Source organism: Pseudochaenichthys georgianus, chromosome 8, assembly GCF_902827115.2.
Source record: "Pseudochaenichthys georgianus chromosome 8, fPseGeo1.2, whole genome shotgun sequence".
In the NCBI taxonomy this organism is placed as follows: Eukaryota; Metazoa; Chordata; class Actinopteri; order Perciformes; family Channichthyidae; genus Pseudochaenichthys; species Pseudochaenichthys georgianus.
Genome location: NC_047510.2, coordinates 29,669,299 through 29,693,407, shown reverse-complemented (window position 1 = coordinate 29,693,407; position 24,109 = coordinate 29,669,299). Strand labels below are relative to the sequence as shown.

The 24,109-nt window shown below is 41.8% G+C and overlaps 2 protein-coding genes across 4 annotated transcripts; one reads left to right on the top strand and one right to left on the bottom strand.

The window, feature by feature from the left end:
- The first annotated feature begins 567 nt into the window (after positions 1-567).
- Positions 568-20,758, top strand: slc2a6 (solute carrier family 2 member 6). Of its 2 annotated transcripts, none has more exons than XM_034089185.2 (9): positions 568-773; positions 11,953-12,091; positions 13,298-13,569; positions 15,000-15,096; positions 15,287-15,386; positions 15,471-15,664; positions 15,974-16,149; positions 16,669-16,967; positions 18,457-20,758. In XM_034089185.2, exons 2-9 carry the CDS (start codon positions 12,038-12,040, stop codon positions 18,780-18,782), a joined length of 1,518 nt encoding a protein of 505 aa, XP_033945076.1. In that variant the 5' UTR covers positions 568-773; positions 11,953-12,037; the 3' UTR covers positions 18,783-20,758. The 2 variants fall into 2 exon arrangements, with proteins under 2 accessions (XP_033945076.1, XP_033945075.1); XM_034089184.2 differs by lacking the exon at positions 568-773 and adding an exon at positions 11,761-11,803.
- Positions 2,048-6,200, bottom strand: LOC117451084 (uncharacterized). 2 transcript variants are annotated; one of them, XM_034089187.2, is made up of 3 exons: positions 5,648-6,200; positions 2,425-2,780; positions 2,048-2,293 (listed from the first exon to the last, which is right to left on the bottom strand). In XM_034089187.2, exons 1-3 carry the CDS (start codon positions 6,173-6,175, stop codon positions 2,134-2,136), a joined length of 1,044 nt encoding a protein of 347 aa, XP_033945078.1. In that variant the 5' UTR covers positions 6,176-6,200; the 3' UTR covers positions 2,048-2,133. The 2 variants fall into 2 exon arrangements, with proteins under 2 accessions (XP_033945078.1, XP_033945079.1); XM_034089188.2 differs by having other exon boundaries at positions 5,696-6,199.
- Positions 20,759-24,109: the final 3,351 nt, after the last annotated feature.

Sequence of the window (24,109 nt, the reverse complement as noted above, 5' to 3'; positions counted from 1 at the left end):
TATCCTGTTGGGTATCCTGTTAAGCCCAAGCCTGTTTTTCAGGTCTCAGGCTCGAAAATGACATTTCAAGAACAAATGACCATAACTACACTTCTAAAAGGGGAAAATTAATAATATTTTTTCTCAAAGTAATGATAAACCTGTGAGTTGGATGTAGAAGAGTCAGAATCAATATAGGTGTTTTTTATTATAAAGAAAATTCAGATTAAACATAGTAAAAAACTGTAAATTATAGTGTCCGTCCAAAAATTATTTTTTACTTATAGTGAAAACTAACCTTGGATGATGGGTTAGTAAAGACTAAAAGCTTTAGGAATCCAAAGTACAACATATAATACGTACCCTGTATCAGGATTGATGCAAAACAAGTAACATTTGACCTTTTTAGAGAGGTTTACAGTAGCAAAAAGAACTCCCTCTCTGGGGTCATTTGGGTGGAAATGGGCGTTTTTGCCGTTTCTCTGGAACCCATTGGTCGATTTTGATGATTGACATCTCTTTTGAACCGTTATAGCCAATATAATTGAAGGGGAATTTCCACATACACACCGTTACCATTGAGAAGTGGGGGCTATGCGCACGCAGTTTGCCAAAAGCGAAACCTATTTTACACTCTGAAATCTGAAAACTTAAAACTAGGTTTATTGCTGATGGATTATCAGAAATAATTTCAAAGTGACACAGACACATTGGATTAACCTATGGATTAACATTCAGCAGCGTTTTTTATCATTTTAATGCCATTGAAGACAACTTTTGATCAGACAACAGAGGTAAGACATATAGCCGTGTTTGCTACCTAATGCCACGTGTTGTGATGTCTGTTTTTGTTTCTAATGTAGCGAGTTATGATCATGGAGTGATGATATAGATACCTATCGATTTGGTGTATTCTCACAATGCTAATCGATATGTTGGATGTGCAGTTACCATAAGTAATAAGGGTGTTATACTGTGAGTTCTGTGCTAACGGAGTTAGCATTTTTTCGCTCAGGGCTAATTCAGAGGCTCAGCGTCAGCCTTGTGTTAAAAAAAAAGTTAGCTGAGTTTTTTCCCGTTACATGGATATGAAACATTCATAGTTTATTCAATCTTAAGAAGCCCTCAGACACTGTTGCTTGCAGATGTTGTGGTTTCGGACCCGCCGAAGGGTCCGTGGGGCTTAAGAGGCGCTACGCACGAAATTCTGTATTATTCTGCGGGGTTATTTTGCACCTCTTCTTCTCCCACATTCCACATCGCAGAAACTCCGTTTAAACATCAAAACGTTCAGCTCGGTCGGGAATCGATGGCTATTACTTTTCTTATTCATAACTTTCATAATTCCAGAGATACATCCCATAATTCATCACATTTTTAACATGGAAGTCAATGGAGAAACTCTTCAGACTTGAACAATCTTCATGCAACTTCAAGTGCTAACTGCTCCGTCATACTTTCACTCATAAACCTCATTCCAACTTTAAAATGTTACACATCTTTCTGACATTATTCGTGTAACACAACTTCTAAATCTGATTCGTACTTTTAGAGATATTAAACATTGTTCAGACCTTGGTAAAGAGGCCTTCTTCAGATTTTAGAGTGCGTGATTAGGCCATAAGGTGAACCCTGTTATCGTTTCAACCCGCTCCACAGAAGTGGAACTACACAATTTTTAGTTCATAAAAAAGAACGAGTCATGCTTATCCACCAAAAAAAAGTTTGTCGCTAAAATTCCTGCCAATTCTTCTAGCCACGTAATTATTGGCTGAACTAGTCCCTTCAAAACGTAATAATATCTTGGTCCAAAGTAGTGGCACGGTTCGTCACGTGATCGTGCTACACCAATTGGGTAGCTGCATATTGTCAACAGAAGTGAAAGATGGCCGCCTACATGGTTGCGCTAAACCAGACCAAATGGATTCTAAAAAGTGCTGTATGCTTGTTTTATGTCATGTTTTGTCATATGTTGTTACGTTCCCTTGTAGAGCTAGGGATACCAAGGGAAGTAGCGACACACCAGATAGCCGGACGAGAGAAAAAGGAGAGGAAACGGAAGGCTGAAGGAGTTTAAGTGAGGTTTTTAATCCGTCAATACGTAAGGCGGCTCACCAGCCACATTACAACACAATGGTACAATAAACAACACAACTAGGCTGGGTTGTACACAGAGACAGGCTGCACACATGCAGCCAGACGAGAAGGAGAGAAAGAAGGGCCCTCACTGCCGTCCTCTTCCGTTCCTATATGGAATCCTTGATTGCAAAGTAGGAGCACCTGGGAAGAGGCTGCACCTGGGAAGAGGCTGCACCTGGGGACAATCAGAGGGAGAGAGGAAAACACACACTACGGCACGTAACACTTCCCCCCATAAAACCAAACCAGTGTTTGGCCACAGTTACCAACAACACTCCAACGGTTGGACAGATCGTGAAGTCTCACCTGCGGGACAGTACATCGGCCACAACATTATCTGCTCCTTTCTTGTAGTTGATGACGATGTTGAAGTCTTGTGCCAACAGGGCCCAGCGCATCAACCGCTGGTTGTGGTTGAGCATCTGGGACAAAAATACGAGTGGGTTGTGGTCGGTGTACACCACCACTGGCGTTGAACTGGACCCAACATACACTTGAAAATGCTGCAGGGCAAGGAGCATGGCCAGAGTTTCCTTCTCAATGGTGGAATAATTCAGCTGATGTCGCTTGAACTTGGTCGAGAAGTAGCATACAGGATGGCTCACACCCCCATCACCCTCCTGCAGCAGAACAGCACCAGCCCCAGAACCACTAGCATCCACCTCGAGTTGGAAGGGAAGGATGAAGTTAGGCACACACAACACTGGAGCACTACAGAGGAGAGACTTGGCAGAGCTAAAGGAGCGGCAACACTCCTCAGTCCATAGAAATGGAACATTAGGGCTACACAGTTGACTATCAAGTCATCCTCAACCACCGACATTGCACAGGCCAGGGAAGTGGCCACGCTGGGAACAGCAGTCACCACAGTACCTTGCTGGTCTCCCTGGGAAGCTTCCCTGGCATGATAGGACTTAAGCATGTTAACATGGCACAACCTTGTTTTTCTCCTACGCTCAGGTGTGTCAATGATATAGTTGGTGTCAGACTCTTGCCTTACAACCACATACGGACCTGAGAAACGCGCGTTGAGAGCAGATCCGGGTGTAGGCAGCAACACCAACACCTGCTCACCAGGCTGAAACTGCCGCTTAACTGCTCTCCTATCGTACCTGCCCTTCATGTTTTCCTGCGAAGAGGCAAGAGCTTCCCTTGCTAGCTTCGTCGCCTGTCGTAAATGCTCACGACACTGGGACACAAACTTCTTCACATCAGTTTTCGGAAGGGACTCAGACACCAATTTATCCTTCAGCATCTTTAATGGGCCACGCACATTGTGCCCAAACACTAGTTCAGCTGGGCTAAACCCAGTAGACTCCTGCTTTGCGTCACGAATAGCAAATAACACGAAGGGAACACCCTCATCCCAGTCCCTGCCTGTGTCATGGCAGTATTTACCAAGCATCGATTTCAATGTCTGATGCCAACGCTCAAGTGCCCCTTGTGACTCTGGGTGGTAGGCACTAGACACTGAATGGGAAACACCCAATGACTGCAAGGTTTTTCTAAAAACCTTGGAAAGGAAATTAGTTCCCTGATCAGTCTGCACAACCTTCGGCAACCCAAAGGTGGTAAAAAACTTGGTCAGTGCTTTAATGATGGCGGGTGCAGTGATTTTACGCAAAGGGATGGCCTCAGGGAAACGTGTCGATACACACATCACAGTCAACAGAAACTGGTTACCTGCCTTGGTCTTCGGCAACGGACCGACACAGTCAGCAATGATATGGTCAAAAGGCTCACCAATAGCCGGAACAGGACACAGCGGCGCTGGAGGAACTACTTGATTTGGTTTACCCACCACCTGGCATGTGCTACAAGTTCTACAGAAACACACTACGTCATCTTTCAATCCTGGCCAAAAAAAATGTTGAAGGATCCGGTCATAAGTCTTAGTCACACCTAAGTGGCCAGACCACAGGTGCTCATGGGCTAACACCAGAACCTGCTGCCGACAACTCACAGGAACCACTACTTGATAAACGCTGTTCCAATCACCACCTGAACCAACATCTGCATCACTTGATTGGTCAGCCCACCGGCGCATCAGCACCCCGTCATCCACACAAAACAATTGTTTCTTATTGCCTTCGTTAGGGTTCTCAGCAGCGTTAAAACACTTGATCAAGGTAGGATCATCCCTTTGTGCCGTGATGAGCGCCTCACGGGTCAAAGGCATAGCCACCTCTGGAGCAATAGCGACAGGTTCTATTTCACCATCACACACCGTTGGAGGGCCCTCCACTAATCCATCAACAGAGGTCAACCTGTCGTTAGATAGGGCAGAGACAAGCCAAGAATCAGACAAATCCACATCCTGAGCCTGCTTACGGGCCTGAGCTCTGGTCAAAACACTAACTGCAAATACCTCCGGATGAGTCAGAGCTAGGTTATCATCTACAGCACCAGGAACTGGAATGTCAACAACCTCTGGAGTAGGGTACACTTTACCTCCAGCTATATCGTTTCCCATTATAAAATCCACACCGTCGATTGGAAACCTGGGGAGTACGGCAACCGTGAAGAAACCAGTAGCCAGTTTGGACTGGACATGGACATTGTGGAGCGGTGCAGGCACAAAACCCATTTCAATACCTCTTACCACGGCACTTACATCACAGGCGGACTCATTACTCAAGGGCAGGGCACTCGCAAGAATGAACGACTGTGAGCCGCCACTGTCTCGTAACATAGTAACCTGTCGCTGATCCTCCACCTTCCCTGACAGAGAGACAAAAGCAGTAGAGATGAATGGCTTAAAACACTCATCAGGGCCCATTTTAACAGTGACCTGCCTACTAGGACACACTGTTTTAATCAAGCCCACCCCTTTTGGGTGCTTGCCACCTGCTGCTCGCTCTCGCTTCCAAGCTGCACAATCTGCTATCATGTGACCTGGGTCAAGACAAAAATAGCACGCTCTGTCTATCCTGGGACCTAACAATGGAACACTGGCACAGGGAACATAATTATCAGGAGCTCTCCGATAAGTGTCCCGCTGAGGAGGATCCCGCTGAAAAAAACCGCTCCTGTGTATCAGCGCAAACTCGTCTGCCAGAGTGGCAGCCTGCTGAAGAGTAGTCACTTTCTGCTCATTCAGGTAGACTACCGTACGCTCCGGTACACAGTTTTTGAACTCCTCCAACAGCATCAGCTCACATACGGAAGCGATGTCATCCGCTTTACACGCTCTACACCACCTGTCAAAGAGGACTTTCTTCTCCCTCGCGAAGTCCACGTATGTTTGGCCAGCAGCTTTCTTTATGCCGCGAAAACGCTGCCTGTAGGCCTCAGGCACAAGCTCATATGCCCTGAGAATAGCACCTTTCACCTTGTCATACTCCAAACTATCCTCGACAGAAAGAGAAGAGCAAGCCGCTTGAGCCTTGCCGACTAGCTTGCACTGTAATAGAATAGCCCACACGTCTTCTGGCCAGTGCAGGGCCGCAGCAATGCGCTCAAAGGCACCAAAATAGACTTCCACCTCTGATTCCCGAAACACAGGGACCAAATTAATATGCCTGCTCACATCAAAGGAGGCAGCAGGACCAGAAGGTGTAACTGCAGAATCACCCACCACAGCTGCTTGGAGCTCTAGCTGACGCATCCGGACAGCAGTGTCTGCCTCCAGCTTCCTGATCTCCAGCTCATGCTTCCTGCTCTCCAGCTCCCTCCTGAGCTGAAACTCTCGCTCACGCTCACGCTCCTCCCTCTCACACTGGAGACGAGCCATACGTACTTTTACCCTGGCATCTACTTTAGACCCCGTAGGTGAGGATCCTGCCGAAAACGAGTCAAACTGAGGTGTGGTGAAAATGTTTGCCTGTTTCGTAGCACTCTGAACCACCGTGCCAGGAGATTCCACTAAAACAGGCCGCCTCAAAACCCCCTGTTCAACTAGTCCAGTTATCAAAGTAGCCTTGAGTTCACTTTTTACCAGAGCCGAGGAGACAGAAACATGATAATGGTCAGCAACTAACCGCAAATCAACCTTCCTGCACCCGTCTAGCTGACCCACAGTAGGACTGGCCACAAACTGCTCCAACACAAAAGCCATCTTTAGCAACGGCTACTTACAAATATTATTATATATTTATTTACAAACTTCCCCAGATCCTGCCTACCAAACTATCTTCTGGAGCGTGCCGGGCTCGAGGTGACTTTAAAGGCAAACATCAGCGGCCGAAACCCTGAATCGCCTGCCCCCAACAGGGAATAAATCCCCACCCAGGATTACCCCGAAAATAAAAAAGGCAAAATAAAAAATGAGTATCCGAAGGAAGGACTGATTCAGTCCAGCTAGACACTCCCCTGTCTAAACTGAGGAAGCTGTTCAACAGTAAATAATATCACAGCCAATTCTACACCTATATACACTACTGCTCACCACCAAACACAATAACACTAACCAACAACCACATACTCACTCTTTGTCTCAAAGATTGGACGAGCCCCCATGTTACGTTCCCTTGTAGAGCTAGGGATACCAAGGGAAGTAGCGACACACCAGATAGCCGGACGAGAGAAAAAGGAGAGGAAACGGAAGGCTGAAGGAGTTTAAGTGAGGTTTTTAATCCGTCAATACGTAAGGCGGCTCACCAGCCACATTACAACACAATGGTACAATAAACAACACAACTAGGCTGGGTTGTACACAGAGACAGGCTGCACACATGCAGCCAGACGAGAAGGAGAGAAAGAAGGGCCCTCACTGCCGTCCTCTTCCGGTCCTATATGGAATCCTTGATTGCAAAGTAGGAGCACCTGGGAAGAGGCTGCACCTGGGAAGAGGCTGCACCTGGGGACAATCAGAGGGAGAGAGAGGAAAACACACACACACACACACCCACACACACTACGGCACGTAACATATGTCTTAATACATCACTAAGTCCGAGGTATTCGCGTTATATACGCGGTATTTGTGAGAGGTTTTACTATCTGGGAACAGAGTTGACCATCGAATCAACATTGACTAGCAGCGTTTATCAGCCAACTCCAGCTACAAACAATTTCCCCACGGGGATTAATAAAGTATATCAAACTCAAATGTATCAAACTATCATTCCTGGACTACCATGTTCGCATCGCTAGGTTCATTGGCTGAGCTCGTGGATTATTCCATTAGACTGAGGACTTTTTGTCTGTCTGTTGTTACCCTGTACACGTTAAATGCACTCTTAAAATGACTTGATTTCATACATAGCTGCGTCCAAGAAGAAGGTTAACTTGTTACGTTAAGTAATTTAGATCAATAAAATGCAGTACTTCCAGGCTGAAGACTTTTCTTTTTGTCGCTGCTTTTAATTGAACTATTCATATCTTAGACTGCACTGTAACTTTGATCCATGTACTTTTTTCTTTTAATGTTTAATTGACTGCATTGTAACTTTTATCCATGTATTTTTTCTTTTAATGTTTATTTTATTAGCTTTTCTTTTTAATGAGTGCTTTTACATGCCATTTTCTTAATGTCTTTCATTTTTTGTAAAGCACTTTGAATTGCCTTGTGTTGAAAAGTGTTATATAAATAAACTTGCCTTGCCTTGCTTTTACCAATGTCCATTGATTCACTCATTCATCCCTCCACAAATGAAAACAACACTGATGAACCATAAAAACGAGATTTATTACAAATATAAAAAGGTATGACATAGAAAACAGTGCAAAACAGAATAAGGACATGTAATGGAGTATAATTGATTGGTGTCAGGTGATCCGCAGCCACGGCTGGGCGGAGCGGCTGATTGGTGCTGTGATTGCCTCAGCTGGTTAAAAGAGTCCTGCTGATTATACTCTGTGTTCTAGTTTGGTTGTGAAGCCACACCGTTTTTTGACCGCTGCATTGCACTGCAGAGAAGAGACTATTTGTTTATTTAAAGGATGAACACTGTTTCAACCTCGTCTGGTAAGATACGATAACTTGGAAATAAATGTACCAAAAACAAACGTATCTCTGAGTGAGGTGTGAGCGTGTCGGCCAGGCGCTAAAACCAAAAGAACAGAAAAGAGCTTAAGAAAGGTGGAAAGAAGGCTCTTTTATTCCTATTCCTCACTGTCAGTGTCAGGGCAGTCATCGTTCTCTTCCTCTGTTTCTTTTTTATTTGCACAATTTGAGCAACGACATAAGTCTGTGCAACAGAGTCCTGCAGAGAAGCATGAACATCTGCCTTTCTCACAGGCAGACTCTTTACAGCTGCAGTGTATCACATGCAACACACTGTCAGGGGCAGGATTTCTTGTCATCCAGGTGACGTGTAAGTTCCCATCCTCTATTTCCCAACCATATCCAGCAGGTGATGGAGCATTAATTTCTCTTTTGAGACAGGACCTCATTATTGCTGCCTGGTAATTTGCCCTTTTGCAGTGCTGATGGAGGGCATCAGGAGTAGGGGGAATGCTTAATTCTGGTAAGGCCGATGATGCCATACAGAAAGCCTTGTACCTAGCATAATTTATATCTTCGGCTGCTGGCTGACATACATACTGGCAAAGAAGTGTAAATGTTGATTGCTCCAAGTCAAAGTTAGTACCTAAACTTCTAAAAGCCTTAAGGTAGTCATCTTTCTCACATGCAACAGCAAATGACTTTCTTTTACCTTTGCTATAGAAAGCGCTTGTGGAGTCACACCCAGAGAACGTGTGAATTCCAATCAAGGCTGAACACACACTGGTTCCGAGAGCTGATGACACCATGGCAATGTCAATGATCCGTGTCCTGTTGCCAGTCCCTGTGAACACATATAAGCTGCATGGCAAATCTGCCTGCAGACTTACAGCAATGACGGCCACATCAGTGTCAGAGCTCTTGATGATGACAGCTTTGTGCTCCTGTGCAGCATGTTGGGCATGTAAAAACACCCGTGTGTCACTTTCCTCATGATCACACTGCAGGTCTTCAACAACATCAACAGTGGTTGTTAAACTTGTGGTTTTCAGCCACCACGTTCCGAGAGTCTCCCTTCAAGCCGAGCCACCATTGTAAGCTTGTCCTGTACGTATCCCATCTTGTATTGGTAAAATAATCAACCTTTTCGTGCTTCACAGACGTAATATGCATGTAACAATGTTTGTGTGTTGATAATTTTGACTTTTTGAGACTTTCTGGTGCGTTTTCCTCGTCCCCGCTACTCGATGAAATCATGGCGGTCGCCATCTTTCACTTCTGTTGACAATATGCAGCTACCCAATTGGTGTAGCACGATCACGTGACGAACCGTGGCACTACTTTGGACCAAGATATTATTATGCGTTGAAGGGACTAGTTCAGCCAATAATTACGTGCCTTTTTTGGTGGATAAGCATGACTCGTTCTTTTTTATGAACTAAAGATTGTGTAGTTCCACTTCTGTGGAGCGGGATTTCTTTTCTAAAGGACTTTTCGAGATTCACCTTGCGGCCTAGATGTCAGAGTGGAAGACAGATTTAATTTTGCCTTCATATTTTCTTTTAAACCTGCCATAATTCCCAAACCCTACATTCCTGAGACATAATTTTTCATGACAAACGTAGGAAAACATCTCGTAGCTTGAAAAATAAAAAAAATTAAGCTAAATAATTAAACAAAATGCCTCTTGAGGGCATGAAGTGACAAACACTTTCAACATGCCTCCATTAAACCCCATTGTAAGTACAGCCTCATCTTTCCCCACCACAGCAGCCACATTATTAACCCGAAAGTACACAAAGTACACTTCAGATGCTCAAGTTCCTTGACATGCTTCACGCTTTGAAATGTCACTGATATCTGTTACGGTTCTTCAACAAAACGTTCACATGCAAGAGGTTTATCCCTCATCCAGAACAATGAAAATGCTCTCCTCTCACTGATTACTGCACATCACCATGGAAACCTTTGATCTCTGGACACGTCGTTAGCTCAAATATAAACACCTGTGTCATGGAACACGATGATGTCATAACTCCAACTGACATGCTCAGAGCAGCAGACTTCAGATTATGGTTAACACAGCCCTACGTCAATTATGGGGTGTCATCATATGCCGTTTCCATGGAAATGCATCCCTCGCCATAAAACAAGATGTCGCTGTAACTCCAATGGACACGGTCCGATAGTCCCCCAAACTTCGCTTGTATATCACCGGTCCATGCCTCAACAGCTCTACGCCAAATCTGAGATCTCACCATAGGCTGTTGCCATGGAAACGCATACCTCGCCATAAAACACGATGTCGTGATACCTATGCAAATGGTCTAAAACAGCAGCAGACTTCAGATAATGGTTAATGGTCCGGCCCTCAACAGCTCTGTCAATTATGGGGTGTCATCATATGCCATTTCCATGGAAATCCCTCGCCATGAAACACGATGTCGCTGTAACTCCAATGGTCAAAAAGTGCTGAAACTTCACGTGTGCTAACAGTCCAGCCGTGAAGACATCTACGTGACAGTTTTGAAATTTCTTCAAATGTTGTTGCCATGGCAACACAATGCTCGCTATGAAACACGGTTTTCTCATAACTTCAGTGAAAATGCTCCAAATGGCCCAAAACTTCATAGGTTTGGTAACAATGCAGCCATCAAAACATCTAAGCGTATTATGAGGTGTCATCAAATATCGTTGCCATGGCGACAGATCATTCGTCATCAAGTTAGTTCAATAGATAGATATATATACTTTATTGTCATTTCAACAAGACACAGAGTGTACTATTAAAACGAAATTTCGTTGTACTGGCTTACAGGAACAGGACAATATAAAAACTTGCTAAAATTGTACATATAAATAAATAATAGTGACGTGGTGCTGATAAAATTAAAGATAAAGTGTGCATTTAAAATATAAAGACTTACTATACATATAAATAAAATAGACATACTATATAGAACATATGTGCGCTTAATAGTTTGCAGTTCAAATACTTTTCCAAGCTTTTTTACTTTCTTTTCTTCTCTTATCACACATTCAAGCCCCCAGTGTTCATGTATCATTTCAATCTAAATTCTTTACTTTCTTCTTACACATTACATTTCAGAATAGCAATTCAGCGTCAGCTTTTCAACATAAAGCATTCCCACTAGCAATTTCTTCAGGAATGGCATTCTCTAGTTCATATTGCTTTTCTCTGGATGCTCTATAAATATACTTCTGTTAATTTGTATATTATTACTGTGTGTTTACTTTTTATTTTATTATAATGCCTTGTGAACATGCTGCTGTAACAAAGCTTTTCCCAATCCGGGATCAATAATGTTTGTCTAATGTAATCGAATCTAATGTGATATCTGACTCACGTGTTTTTTTTTATTGAATCGGAAAATAGTCAATATTTTTAATTCAGCATTCAGTGTGTTTATTCCACAAATGTGTCATCATTATATTTGTAATCAATGTAAATTAAATGGGACTAAAGTGCTTCATTTAAAGTCATTCTGAACAGATTCAAAAGTACGTCTTTGGTCATTTTGAAAGTAATTATTTTCGATAAATAACATTAAAAGTTAATAAAAGAAGCACATTTGTATAAATGATATATATATTTTTTAAGTTTGCAAATATTACTACAGTTACTCAGTTATTTATTGAAAATGTTTCACACTATTCAGTCATTCTTGTGGAAGTCCAGTGTTGACACAGATTTCAGTTTCATTTTCGTTATGACCACATGTAGCTTGCCTCTGTCTGATTCATTCAGTCTGAGTGGAAACCCTGGACAACACACAGGTCTGTCTCTTAATATTTCAGTTTTTAGACAAAATTGTCTTCATTTTAACTTGTTTGATTTCATTTTTAACCACATTTGTTCAATGCTTGATTTCCACATTGATACGTTTTTGTCTGACTATTTATAACATTACATCCTCTTTGTAAAGGGGAACGAACAGATCCTGAAACAGAGGTCACGCATCAAACACGTTGGATTTGATAACCTCTGTGTGACAGTCTCCTGCTGCAGACATGGCTGAAAACTCTCCACTGCTGAAAGGAAGATCAACATCATCTGAATCCAAGGTAGGAAACAATTCTGTTAGTTTATTGATTTTAAAATCTCATCAAAAGCATATATAGCTACTCTATATGTGAAGAATGTGGTACTGCACATTGGAACAAATGATGTTGTGAAACAAGAGTCAGAAGTGCTGAAAAAAGACTTTAAATGTCTGTTGGAAACTGCCAGCTCTCTAAATGCAGAGGTGTTCATCAGTGGCCCTCTACCGCCAGTCAGAAGAGGAGTGGAGAGATTCAGCAGATTGTTTGCACTGAACACCTGGCTTTCAACTGTCTGTACTGACCATTCTGTGCATTTTATTGACAATTTTAACTTTTTCTGGGATCGCAGACATCTTTTCAAGGCAAATGGAGTTTGCCTGAACAAGTCAGGAGTTTTTAGAGTGAGTAATGGGAATAGCAAGAGTTTTTAGGGACCTCAGTAACCTGTTGCAGTTGTTTGTGTGTCTAAGGGAAATACACAGACTTATACAGCTGATATAGCAAAAGTAATGTGCCCTGCCACAATATGAAGCCACATCAAATATTTGGTTCGGGTTGCAAAATTAGAATTAATAGAAAATAGTTACCTAAGATGGTCAAGAACTCAACTTCTTAGACGTCTATCTGATGTGTGTGACTATTAGATTGATATAAGACACAATATAAGCTTAACACTCAATGTTTGTGAAACTGGTCTATGGAGAAGATCGGAGGTAAAATAAGGCTAGAATGATGAATTACAGACATAACACATTCTTGATGTAATAAAACAACTAAATCATTAACTTGGCTCAATTGAGTGAAAACTAATAATACACTTGGGTCATGAGGCAAATTTCACACCAACTTCATCTCAATTATCCTGCTGAATGTGTGGATGAGGGCAATAAAATGGTAAAATGTTATGTAATTGTTGCAATTTCCCAGAGATCAGCTTGGTCGTCATGCAGACGATGCTGCGATGCGTTTATGAGGGTTAACTGTGAATAAAACTGTGAAAATAACACACTTCCCTTCTGTGTTCTAGAGAAAAATCATGAGAATCCACAAGACACAAAATGTATGTTGTTGACACTGATATTTACTTTAATTTTAAAGGAAGGGTACATTTAAAGATCCTTCTAATTGAAACTTCCCCTTCAACCCTAACCTATCTACCCTTTGATCGTGCCTCGTTTGTATGCGGTTTTTACTATGAGTTTCAGCTTCCAAATCCTTCTGCCGCAGATCAATGACTCCAAACTGTATCTGGCTGTCTTCTCGGCCATCTTGGGGAACTTCAGCTTCGGTTACTCCCTGGTTTACCCGTCACCGGTCCTGCCCCAGCTCCAGACCCCCGATGTGGACCCTCGACTCAGGATGGGTAAGGAGCAGACCGCCTGGTTTGGCTCCATCTACACCCTGGGGGCAGCCGCAGGGGGTCTGGGGGCCATGCTGCTCAACGACCTGATTGGACGGAAGCTGAGTATCATGACGTCAGCAGTGCCATCCACTATTGGGTGGGTTTCTGTTGCAATACAGCCATCTCAAAGATTCAAAGGTTTTATTGTCATATGCACAAAGCTACAGTGTAGACATGGCAATGAAATTCTTCTGACCTGAGCTCCTCCAACAATGCAGCATATATACACTGAACAAAAATATAAACGCAACACTTTTGTTTTTGCTCCCATTTTTCATGAGATGAACTCAAAGATCTAAAACATTTTCTATATACACAAAATAACCATTTCTCTCAAATATTGTTCACAAATCTGTGATCGTGAGCACTTCTCCTTTGCCGAGATAATCCATCCCACCTCACAGGTGTGGCATATCAAGATGCTGATTAGACAGCATGATTATTGCACAGGTGTGCCTTAGGCTGGCCACAATAAAAGGCCACTCTGAAACGTGCAGTTTTGCTTTATTGGGGGGGTCTGGGGGGGGTCCGAAAACCAGTCAGTATCTGGGGGTAGGGTTAGGGTAATGTTGTGAATCGAGTGGCCTGTGTTCGTCGTCCATAACATACGCCTGCCCATACCATAACCCCACCACCACCATGGGCCACTCGATTCACAACATTACCCTAACCCTACCCCTACCCCTACCCCTCACACCAGACACCTCGCACGTTTCAGAGTGGCCTTTTATTGTGGCCATTCTAAGGCACACCTGTGCAATAATCATGCTGTCTAATCAGCATCTTGATATGCCACACCTGTGAGGTGGGATGGATTATCTCGGCAAAGGAGAAGTGCTCACTATCACAGATTTTTTCAGATTTGTGAACAATATTTGAGAGAAATGGTTATTTTGTGTATATAAAAAATGTTTTAGATCTTTGAGTTCATCTCATGAAAAATGGGAGCAAAAACAAAAGTGTTGCGTTTATATTCTTGTTCAGTGTAATAAAAATAAAAAGTAGTGCAAAAAGTCTATATACATGTCAATATAATATGATATGTACAAGAACAGAATATGAAATTAAATAATGTAAATTAAGATCAAATTAAATACGGTTTATTGCGGTGATAACTATTTATATAAATTAGTATATTGCAAGATGACAAACAGGAATGTTTATCGGGGCACTTAACAAAGCTCAGGTGTTTAGCAGTAGGATAAAACTGTCCCTGAGTCTGGCAGTTTTTGTGCGGATACTGCGGTAATCTATAATGTAATCCATCAAACTGTATTGTGTTTGTTTTTGTATTCGATTGGCTTACTACCCTACAATGTGTTGCTACCCAACACATTGTAGGCTAAGTGGCAGGACATCTCTAAGCATTTGACCAATCACAACAGAGCTGTCCAGTTAACCAATCAGAGCAGACTGGGTTAATTAAATAAAGTGCTTTTTGAACATTAAAGCATGTAACCATGTCACAGTAGAAGCACAAAGTACAAATATGAACCTCTTTGAAAATTATCTTCTGTTTAAATGTAGGTACTTGCTGATGGGAGGAGCTTCGGACTTCTGGATGCTTCTTTTGGGCCGTTTCCTCACAGGTGTTGCCGGGGGGATGACGGCAGGATCAATACCTGTAGGTTACCATCGTTACAGGAACTTATTCATAACATAGCCATGCAAATTGTCCTCTTTTTTGTTCCCGTTACCTCCGTTTAATCAGAGTTTGATATGTCAGTTGTGACAATTTAATTTCAGTGCTAATACCTGTATTAATACTGGGTTATTGTAAATGTGTGTGTTTCTTTTGTGTGTTTATGTGACAGGTTTACATCTCAGAGATCTCCCATAAAAGAGTGAGAGGGGCTATGGGCACCTGCCCTCAGATCACCGCTGTGACTGGGACCCTGTCGCTCTACGCCCTGGGTAGGAACATACCAATAGGCCGCATACCATTATACTCACACATTGTTTTCATGAACTGTTCAATTCTGAGAGTTTGATGTGCAGGTCTGGTGTTACGGTGGCGGTGGTTGGCGGTGGTGGGGGGGGTCCCGGCTCTGCTGATGGTCGTGCTTCTGGTGTTCATGCCCAGCTCCCCTAGGAGGCTCATCAAACTGGGGAGGGAGCAGGAGGCGGAGAAGGCTCTCCGGTGGCTGAGGGGGGAACACTATGACACACAAGTGGAGATCAATGACATAGAGGTACTAAGAAAACCACGCTAAATAGTGCAAAAGACACTAAATAAGTGACACTTTACACAGCCTGTGGGGTAAAACTGTCAGGTGTTTTTTGACGTTACTGCGATACCCGCTGCTAGAAGGCTGCAGACTAAAACTTTGTTTCTGGGGTTATGGCTATGGAGGTCTTTAATAAATCCTGTTAGCCTTCTTCCTACAATGCTGGGTGTAGAGATCCTCCAATAATGGCAGCTCTGTCATTGGAGGACGTCAGCAATTTTTGTGAGCAATTTCGAAGGACACACACCTTTGTTTTTCTGTCTCCCAATGCAGCACAGCATCAACACACAGGCTAAAGTCACGTGGTCGCAGCTGGCCACACCCGTATACTACCGGCCAATCCTCATCGCAGTGGTGATGCGTTTCCTGCAGCAGATGACGGGCATCACACCCATCCTGGTCTTCATGGAGCCCATCTTTGCCAAAAGCAAAGTCTCCCTGCCTGCCAGGTTGGGCATTTAAAAAAGATCTATATACACCTACTATTTATCTGCAGTAGGCCTATTTATTGGAATTCCTATATTATTATTTAATTGTCATGACTCATGGAAGTGTTGCTGTTTTCAATGCTTTTAGAACATGTGATTTATAAATAAAGAAATACACTCAGAGTGTGGGCCTACCCTAACCATAAATATTACTTACGTAGCATAACATTTCTTATTTAGATATCATTTGTACCCGGGTGAGTATAGTCAAGACTGTTATTTGCACCCGCGGTCTATCCATTCCTAACCCTAACTCTAATTGCATTTAACCATGATGATACAAACTCAAAAAACTGCCTTAAGTACATCAGCTTTTCATAAACCGAACCAATGTAAGTGTCATTGCATTGGCTTTAAATGTATGATCAGCCGAGGTAAAGGCTGAACTAAACTGCGAAGAAGATTCTAACTTCAATTAACATAATTATCTTTAATCACAAATCATATAGAAACTGACCTTTCTCGTTTGGTGTTTGTCAGGTATGATGCCGCCATTGTTGGAGCGTTCCGCCTCTTCGCTGTTGCCGTGGCAGCCAGTCTGATGGACAGGGCGGGACGCAAAGCCCTGCTGTACACGTCGAGCCTGTTGATGATCCTGTCCAGTCTGACTCTTACCATTATCTCCCACACCACACCATGCCCTCCAGGCACCGCCCCTCCAGGCACCGCCCCTCTTACCCTCACTATCTCCCATGATGCCATTGGAAGCGCTTTGGACGCCAGCCAGCAAACTTCAGCAGGCCTCATTCCTCTCATCAGCACCATGGTGTTTATTTTTGGTGAGTGTTGAAAGCTATCTTCCTTTGATGAAACATTTTGTTTCACCTAATCACAACTTTGGTTTCTGACAATATTCATTTTTGATTTAAATATCTGAAAGGGGCCTTATTATGCTTTTTAGGGTTATCCCTGTCCTGTAGTGTGTTATATCGGTTTTTGTGCATGTAAATGTTCTGCAAAGACTAAAATCCAAAAGTTGCCTCCAGAGGGAGTTTCTCTCCCACACTCCCCCCCTGCCTGAAACGCCTCCATTAGACACTTTGTTTACTTCCGTAACAGAGTGACATCACTATGTAACATTCATGCTTCTATTGACTAGCGCTCCAACACATTGTACGTGATTGGCTAAGGGCTGGGACATCCCTAAGGTTTGAACCAATCACAACAGAGCCGGCCAGCTAACCAATCAGAGCAGACTGGGCTCTGGTTTCAGACAGAGGGTGAAAAGAGGTGCTGCAGCACAGGCAGTATGAGAAAAATAATATAACATTAAAGCATGGAGACATGTCACAGTAGAGACAGAAAATGGTGGGGCGGTGGTGGCGAAGTCGATAGGGACTTGGCTTGGCAACTGGAAGGTCACCAGTTCAAGTCCCGGCAAGACCAAGTGCTACCGAGGTGTCCCTGAGCAAGGCACCGTTCCCCACACTGCTCCCCGGGTGCCGTTCATGGCAGCACACTGCTCCTACACTAGGATGGGTCAAATGCAGAGAAACAATTTCCCCACGAGGGATTAATAAAAGTCCATCTTAATCTTAAATCAAATATAAGTTAGAAATTTGTGTTAAAGTATTTAACGAAGCGCGTTCTGTTTTTAGAAGATTACCTTTAGTCGTGTTCAAACAAGTTATGACCGTTCATGCTCTCGGGGCATTGTTACACACAGTTTGTTCTTGAAGAATAATGAACTGCTTTCTGTTACACGTCAACACCCACATGTGGTTTGTGCTCTTCACTTAAATTGGTCAATTATGTTAGCCCACCTTGCTTAATGAGAAAACATTTCAAACTTTTCAGCGTGGTTGTGTGATTTCCTAGATACACGGATATCAATCAAGACTTCATGTCGGAACAGATAACAATAGACTTTCAAGATTTTTCACAAATGCAACAAACAACATTTTGTATAGACATAAGTGTTTTGCATAACAAAATACATACGTTTTAAGCTGTGTTATGAAATATGTTTTGCGGCTCCAGAGAAACTTAATTTTGTGACAAAGGGGGCAAAATTGCTCTTGATAGGAATGTTTGTTGACCCTTGAACTTTGTCAACGATCTCCTGAGGCAGCCAACAAATATAACGCTCTCAACTGTCCAAAATCTCAACTAAAAGAGGGAACAAATAATTAGTTGAGTACATTTTTTCAATACAATAAAACAAAGAGCATAAGAAAACAAATAGCTTAATGTGACCGAGCCCTAACGGCTTTCTGGGCTTTTGTTGTGCAACGACATAATCTTTGTTGTCCTATTGTTGTCTCCTAGGATACGCCTTGGGATGGGGCCCGATCACATGGTTGCTAATGTCGGAGGTGTTGCCGCTGGTAACCAGGGGCGTGGCTTCAGGTCTGTGTGTGGCCGTCAGCTGGTTGACGGCCTTCGCCCTCATGCAGGCCTTCTCCCACCTGGTGGAGGACCACAGCCTGTTTGTGCCCTACCTGTGTTTCACCGTGATGTGTGTGTTCTGCCTGCTGTTCACCGCCGTGTGTGTCCCAGAGACTCGAGGTCGATCTCTTGAGGAAATAGAGAATTATTTCAGGACAGGAGGGACATTCACCATCACCCGGAGTCCTTCCACTGAACAAATGTAGAGATACAAATATACAATATATTGTTACCATGGGATATCTCTAAGAAAGGGCTAATGTAGAGGGTTTTTCATTTAATATATAACCAGTGGTGGAATGTAGTGAAGTACATTTATTCAAATACTTCAGTATAATGTTACTTTACCTGATTATTTAATATGTTATGCTATTTTTTACCTCTACTCCATACATTTTTAAAAGCCAATATCGTACTTTTTTTTCCACGACAGCTTTAGTTATTTTACAGATTCAGATTATTACGTAATACAAAATATAAATTAACTCAAGATGATGATGATGTGATCATTGAACAGCGTTGGAAATGTACACAGCAGTATGTAAAGAAATGGAAATTATCTACACTTTTAGCAGCGACAACATTACATATTAGAACAAAGTATAATATGATTTTTATCATCATCCATTATGTCTAATTTATGGACTTTAAGTTTATTTGATGCCAACATGTTCTTTTAATCAAACTTTGGATGCAAGAGTATAAGTACTTCTACACTGTGGTATTGCAATATTTACATAACATATCATGTATAAGTACTTTTTATCATACACCTCAAACACAAACGGGTTAATCTAATCACTGATGTAAATGCCATGTTCAAACATAGCAATACTTAAACTATACAATAGGATTAAGTACAAACACATACCTTTAAACACAGCCTACTCGACATACAATTTCTTTGGTAACAAGCTATGAAGTTAGTCTATTTATACATTTGGATATTCCTGAACACAATGCACTGTATACTTTGTACAACCATGTATCTTAAAAATATGAACGCTGGTCTTCTGGGAGGCTGTTCCACATTCGTGGGGCGCAATAGTAAAAAGACGCCTCACCGTGGTTCTTTGTTTTAACTAGGTATCATTTAAAGGCCAGCAGATTCAAGATTCAAGGATTTTATTGTAATATGTACATAGCTACAGTGTAGTTATGTCAATGAAAATCTTAGGTCACAGGCTCGTCCAACAGTGCAACACAATAAAACTGAATAAAACAGATAAAACCGAAGACCTATATGTAGGGTTCATAATTTAAAAGCAGATCTGATAAATAGCAAGGCCAAAGACCACAATATCCTCAAATATTTAATAACCATGGGAACAAACAGGTTGCCAGCTGTCTGAAAAAAATCCTGGTTCATCAACTCCTCTAAACGAAGACAGGAAGTGACATTCCTGGCCCAGCGGTGGCTGAGCAGGACAGGTCACATGCCACAGTCTGGACTCACTGTCTGACTCAGCCAGCATGTACTTTCCTGCCCCATCTTCATAGTTGCTTAGCAGCAGGACTCATCATTATTATTTAATACACTCTATTTTGATTCCTTCATTCAGAATAATGGGTAAAAATTAGGACGCATCTGTAGATACTAGAAAAGAATTAATCATCAAAGGTACTGATGGGGATGTGAATACACGCCCTCAAGATTTTACAGCATCCTTACACTAAGCTTTAATACTTGTAATAATTTAATTGATTGTATTATGATCACTACACTGTTTGATTGACATGTCGAGTCTGTCAAAGAAGGGAAGAGACAACGTGTGTGTGTGTGTGTGTGTGTGTCAATTGAATAGCTTCAGCGTAGCATTAGTGTCGGAATGTTTACTTGGTAAAACCATTGTGTTCCTACACATACAACAGTACATATAAGTCAATATAACCTTTTCAATGAATTGCAGTAACAACAGTATCACCACATTGTGACATTTCCTTTTCTGAATTCACAGTCACAACCATTTTTTTATAACGCCTACTTGTATGAAATAGATGGCTATTATAAAGATAGAAGATTACTGCTAATGTGGTTCATTTTTGGATCCTCGCAATAATGTAAAATAGGGCAGTGTTTGCCTTGAAATGTACAGTAACTCTTTAAATAATGATCACAATGTAACTCGGACAGGATGTACACAGACAATCAATGCATGCAATAAATCAATTGTTTCATCAATACACTGTCAATCTCTGACGTGTTTATACTTATTATAGGCAGAAAATGGAATGGGAAATTCTAAATGAAAATGGATGCCAATACAGAATATCTCTATCATTATTAAAGTGAGGTGACCAATCGCTCAAATATGTAACAGGACACTTCTGCTGCCAACACTTCAAACCTAACAGTGTTTTAATTGTGTGAAAGGAAGGATACAAACCATAGATGCATCCAAAAAGCAAAACATAGTATAATTATATCTACCTTGTCATTCTAAATACATAACAATAATTTACATAACAAAATGAATATGATGATCCAAGAGGCTGAATTATACAATATTTTCAATTTATTTGTTTCAAAAGTGTTGACTGAATGAATTAGAATAATCCATGATGTATCAATAATTGAATCGTGAATAATCAATTACAAATAGTGTGAAGGAAATATTTTTGTTTATGTGTTTGTACCAAAAAGCATTTTGTGTTTCACATAGGTCTGCTATAACTTAGAGCAGGGGTTTAAGAGGTTAAAGGTTAAAGGGTTAAAGGTTCCGCTTTCCTGTTGGGGGACTGTGACTAACTGCCAGAGGACTTTAACAGACTGTCTTTGTCTCTGAATCCAGGTTCTTGTGATTATCGATCAGAAGACGCGCGAAATAGAGGCTCCTCCTTGATTATCTGTGTAGATTTGCGCTGTGTTTCTGTGTAATCTTCAGTGTTGGCTGGGGAATCACATGATGAAGTCGTGTGAGAACCCTGCCAATGCTCCCGGCCGTGGCTCTCAATAAACTCAGGTGTTTGATATAAAGCGGACTCCAGCCTCCATTTCTTCCATCAACATTGCTGAGCAGGAAGTTTCTCTCACAGATTGGCGTCACGGAACAGGCACCTTCAGATCTTTCAGACATTGGTGAGTACATTTCTATTTTGAGATTGACTCGCCAGCGTTTGAGATCAACGGTGTATTAAAATTACCTGAGAGAACTGAGCTGCTGCATTTTTTTGGGTTTCTCTACTCATTTACATCTGGAGGCTAATCTATAACCTCAGGAATCGGTGTCAAGGGGATATTGTCCTGGCCGATTTCCCCGTGTTTGTTGCTGGGACAGGTGTCTACGAGCAAACGCGGCTTATGTGAAAACTATGAGAATATTTGGGGCTAATGATAACCTAGGAATATCGAATTTCATCGATCTCCTCTGTGTGTGCTTCTTGGAATTAAATCACCAGGCAATTACACACAACAAATATTCAGAGAAACTTTTGAGAGATGCACCAGCAAAGTGGATTTTCTGAATTAGAAGCAATGTCGCAAGATTTGTATTTAAACAAATCGCCGAATTTAGGAGTTTTCAGAGGATAAATAGCATTTCTGCTGAGGTGCCGATTCTCCGCCCCCTGGGGAGAGCTGCATGCAGAAAAAAGGAGCATACAGCATTATCCGCGATTATTGACGCTTTTGAACTAAAGAAAGTGCCCAATGTGTGGTTTGAGAATGTTGTATGAATTGCTGAATTTGGCTGTGTTTGCAGATACACGAGAATTATGAGGATAGAGGGCTCATAATTAGTGGCCCCTCTGAAAGTCTCCCTAATTCGGATTAAAATAGGCTGGAAGAGTTTTTGTCAGGCTGAGTTGTTGAGAGTTTTTATGTTTGTTTGTCTAACTGCAGTGTTTGTTTGTATAATTGTTTCGTGTTTGTTTGTCTACCCGCCGTCTTGTGCATGCGTTGTAACAACTCATAATGAATCAGTCCACAGCCAGGGTCAAATGAACTAAAACTTCAGTTATTTCACCAAAATTAAATGACTTGAGAGAAATAAAACAATAATGTAAAGCTCAAACAGCTCAATGTTGTATTATTTGTTTCATTTATTCTTAAATCTATGTATTATATGGTAATAATGAATAATAAAAAAACGTAATGTATTGAACACATTCCAAAACAAAGAAGATAAGACAGAACCAGACTCAGACATGAGGACTGGCTTATCTATAGCCAGTTGAGAAGCACTTGAGGTGCTTTGCTTTGTGAGGCCTGATGTACTTATAGGGTTCTGTTTTCTTCAAAGGTTGTGTCTTCCTAGTCGAATGTACTTAATGTAAGTCGCTTTGGATAAAAGCGTCAGCTAACTGCAATGTAGTCAGACAGTAATTGAAACTTTTGCGCTGTTGCTGCAAAATGAAAACCTTGTTGATTGTCTGTTTCCAACTGGCCACTGGAATCAGATAATTGATATACGTTGAAGTTCAATTACAGTTTAAATATAGTTTAACATTCTTTATTAAACTGTTTCAAATTATTTCTAGTACAATTGGTCTATACAGACATTACTACAATCCTAATAGTTGTCAAATACTGAGCTTATGAACAATAGAGTAAAGGTCGCTGGTTAAGCCAGGATCAATATACTTGTTGAGGTTTTATTGTGCACATAATAAATGTGTTTAAACGAATTGAGCAATTTTTTAAGGAGTATAATGTTGCAATTTTTAAGATAAGTAATTGCAGTTCAAAGGTAGATGTTTTTTTTCTCCTTCTCTCGTTCACGAGCACACAAAATAAATCATAAACATTTCCAAATCCGAACAGACAGAGAAGTAAACTAAACTATTTTGCTCTTCATTTTTAAATGGGATTTTCCGCTACATAACAGAAGACTTAATACAGGACTTAAAGAACGTTTTAAAGACAAGTCATGGAGAGGTTTGCATTTTGGACGGAATCTCCCCTTTCCTCTGCTCCTAAAATCCTGCACCCGAGGTCAATCACAGGCGTGACCTTTGGAGGGGCAGAGAATCTGAGCAAGACCACAGAGCGACCATTGGGGGTTTTATGGCCTAAAGGCACAAAGAAGAACATCTGGCTACCCCCAAACACACACACACACACACACACACACACACACACACACACACACACACACACACAGACACACACACACACACACACACACACACACCACACACACACACACACACACACACACACTCTCACTCACACACACACACACACACACACACACACACACACACACACACACACACACACACACACACACACACACACACACACACGTAAGTGATTTACAGTTACTAAATCAGCCTACTATCACCTAAAGAACATATCTAGGATTAAAGACTAATATCACAGCAAAAAAACTTGTCCATGCTTTTATCTTCAGTAGACTGGACTACTGCAATGGTGTCTTCACAGGTCTCACTAAAACATCTATTAGAAAGCTGCAGCAGATTCAGAACGCCGCTGCTCGAGTCCTCACTAACACTAAGAAAGTGGATCACATCACTCCTGCTCTGAAGTCTTTACACTGGCTTCCTGTGTGTCAAAGAATAGATTTCAAAA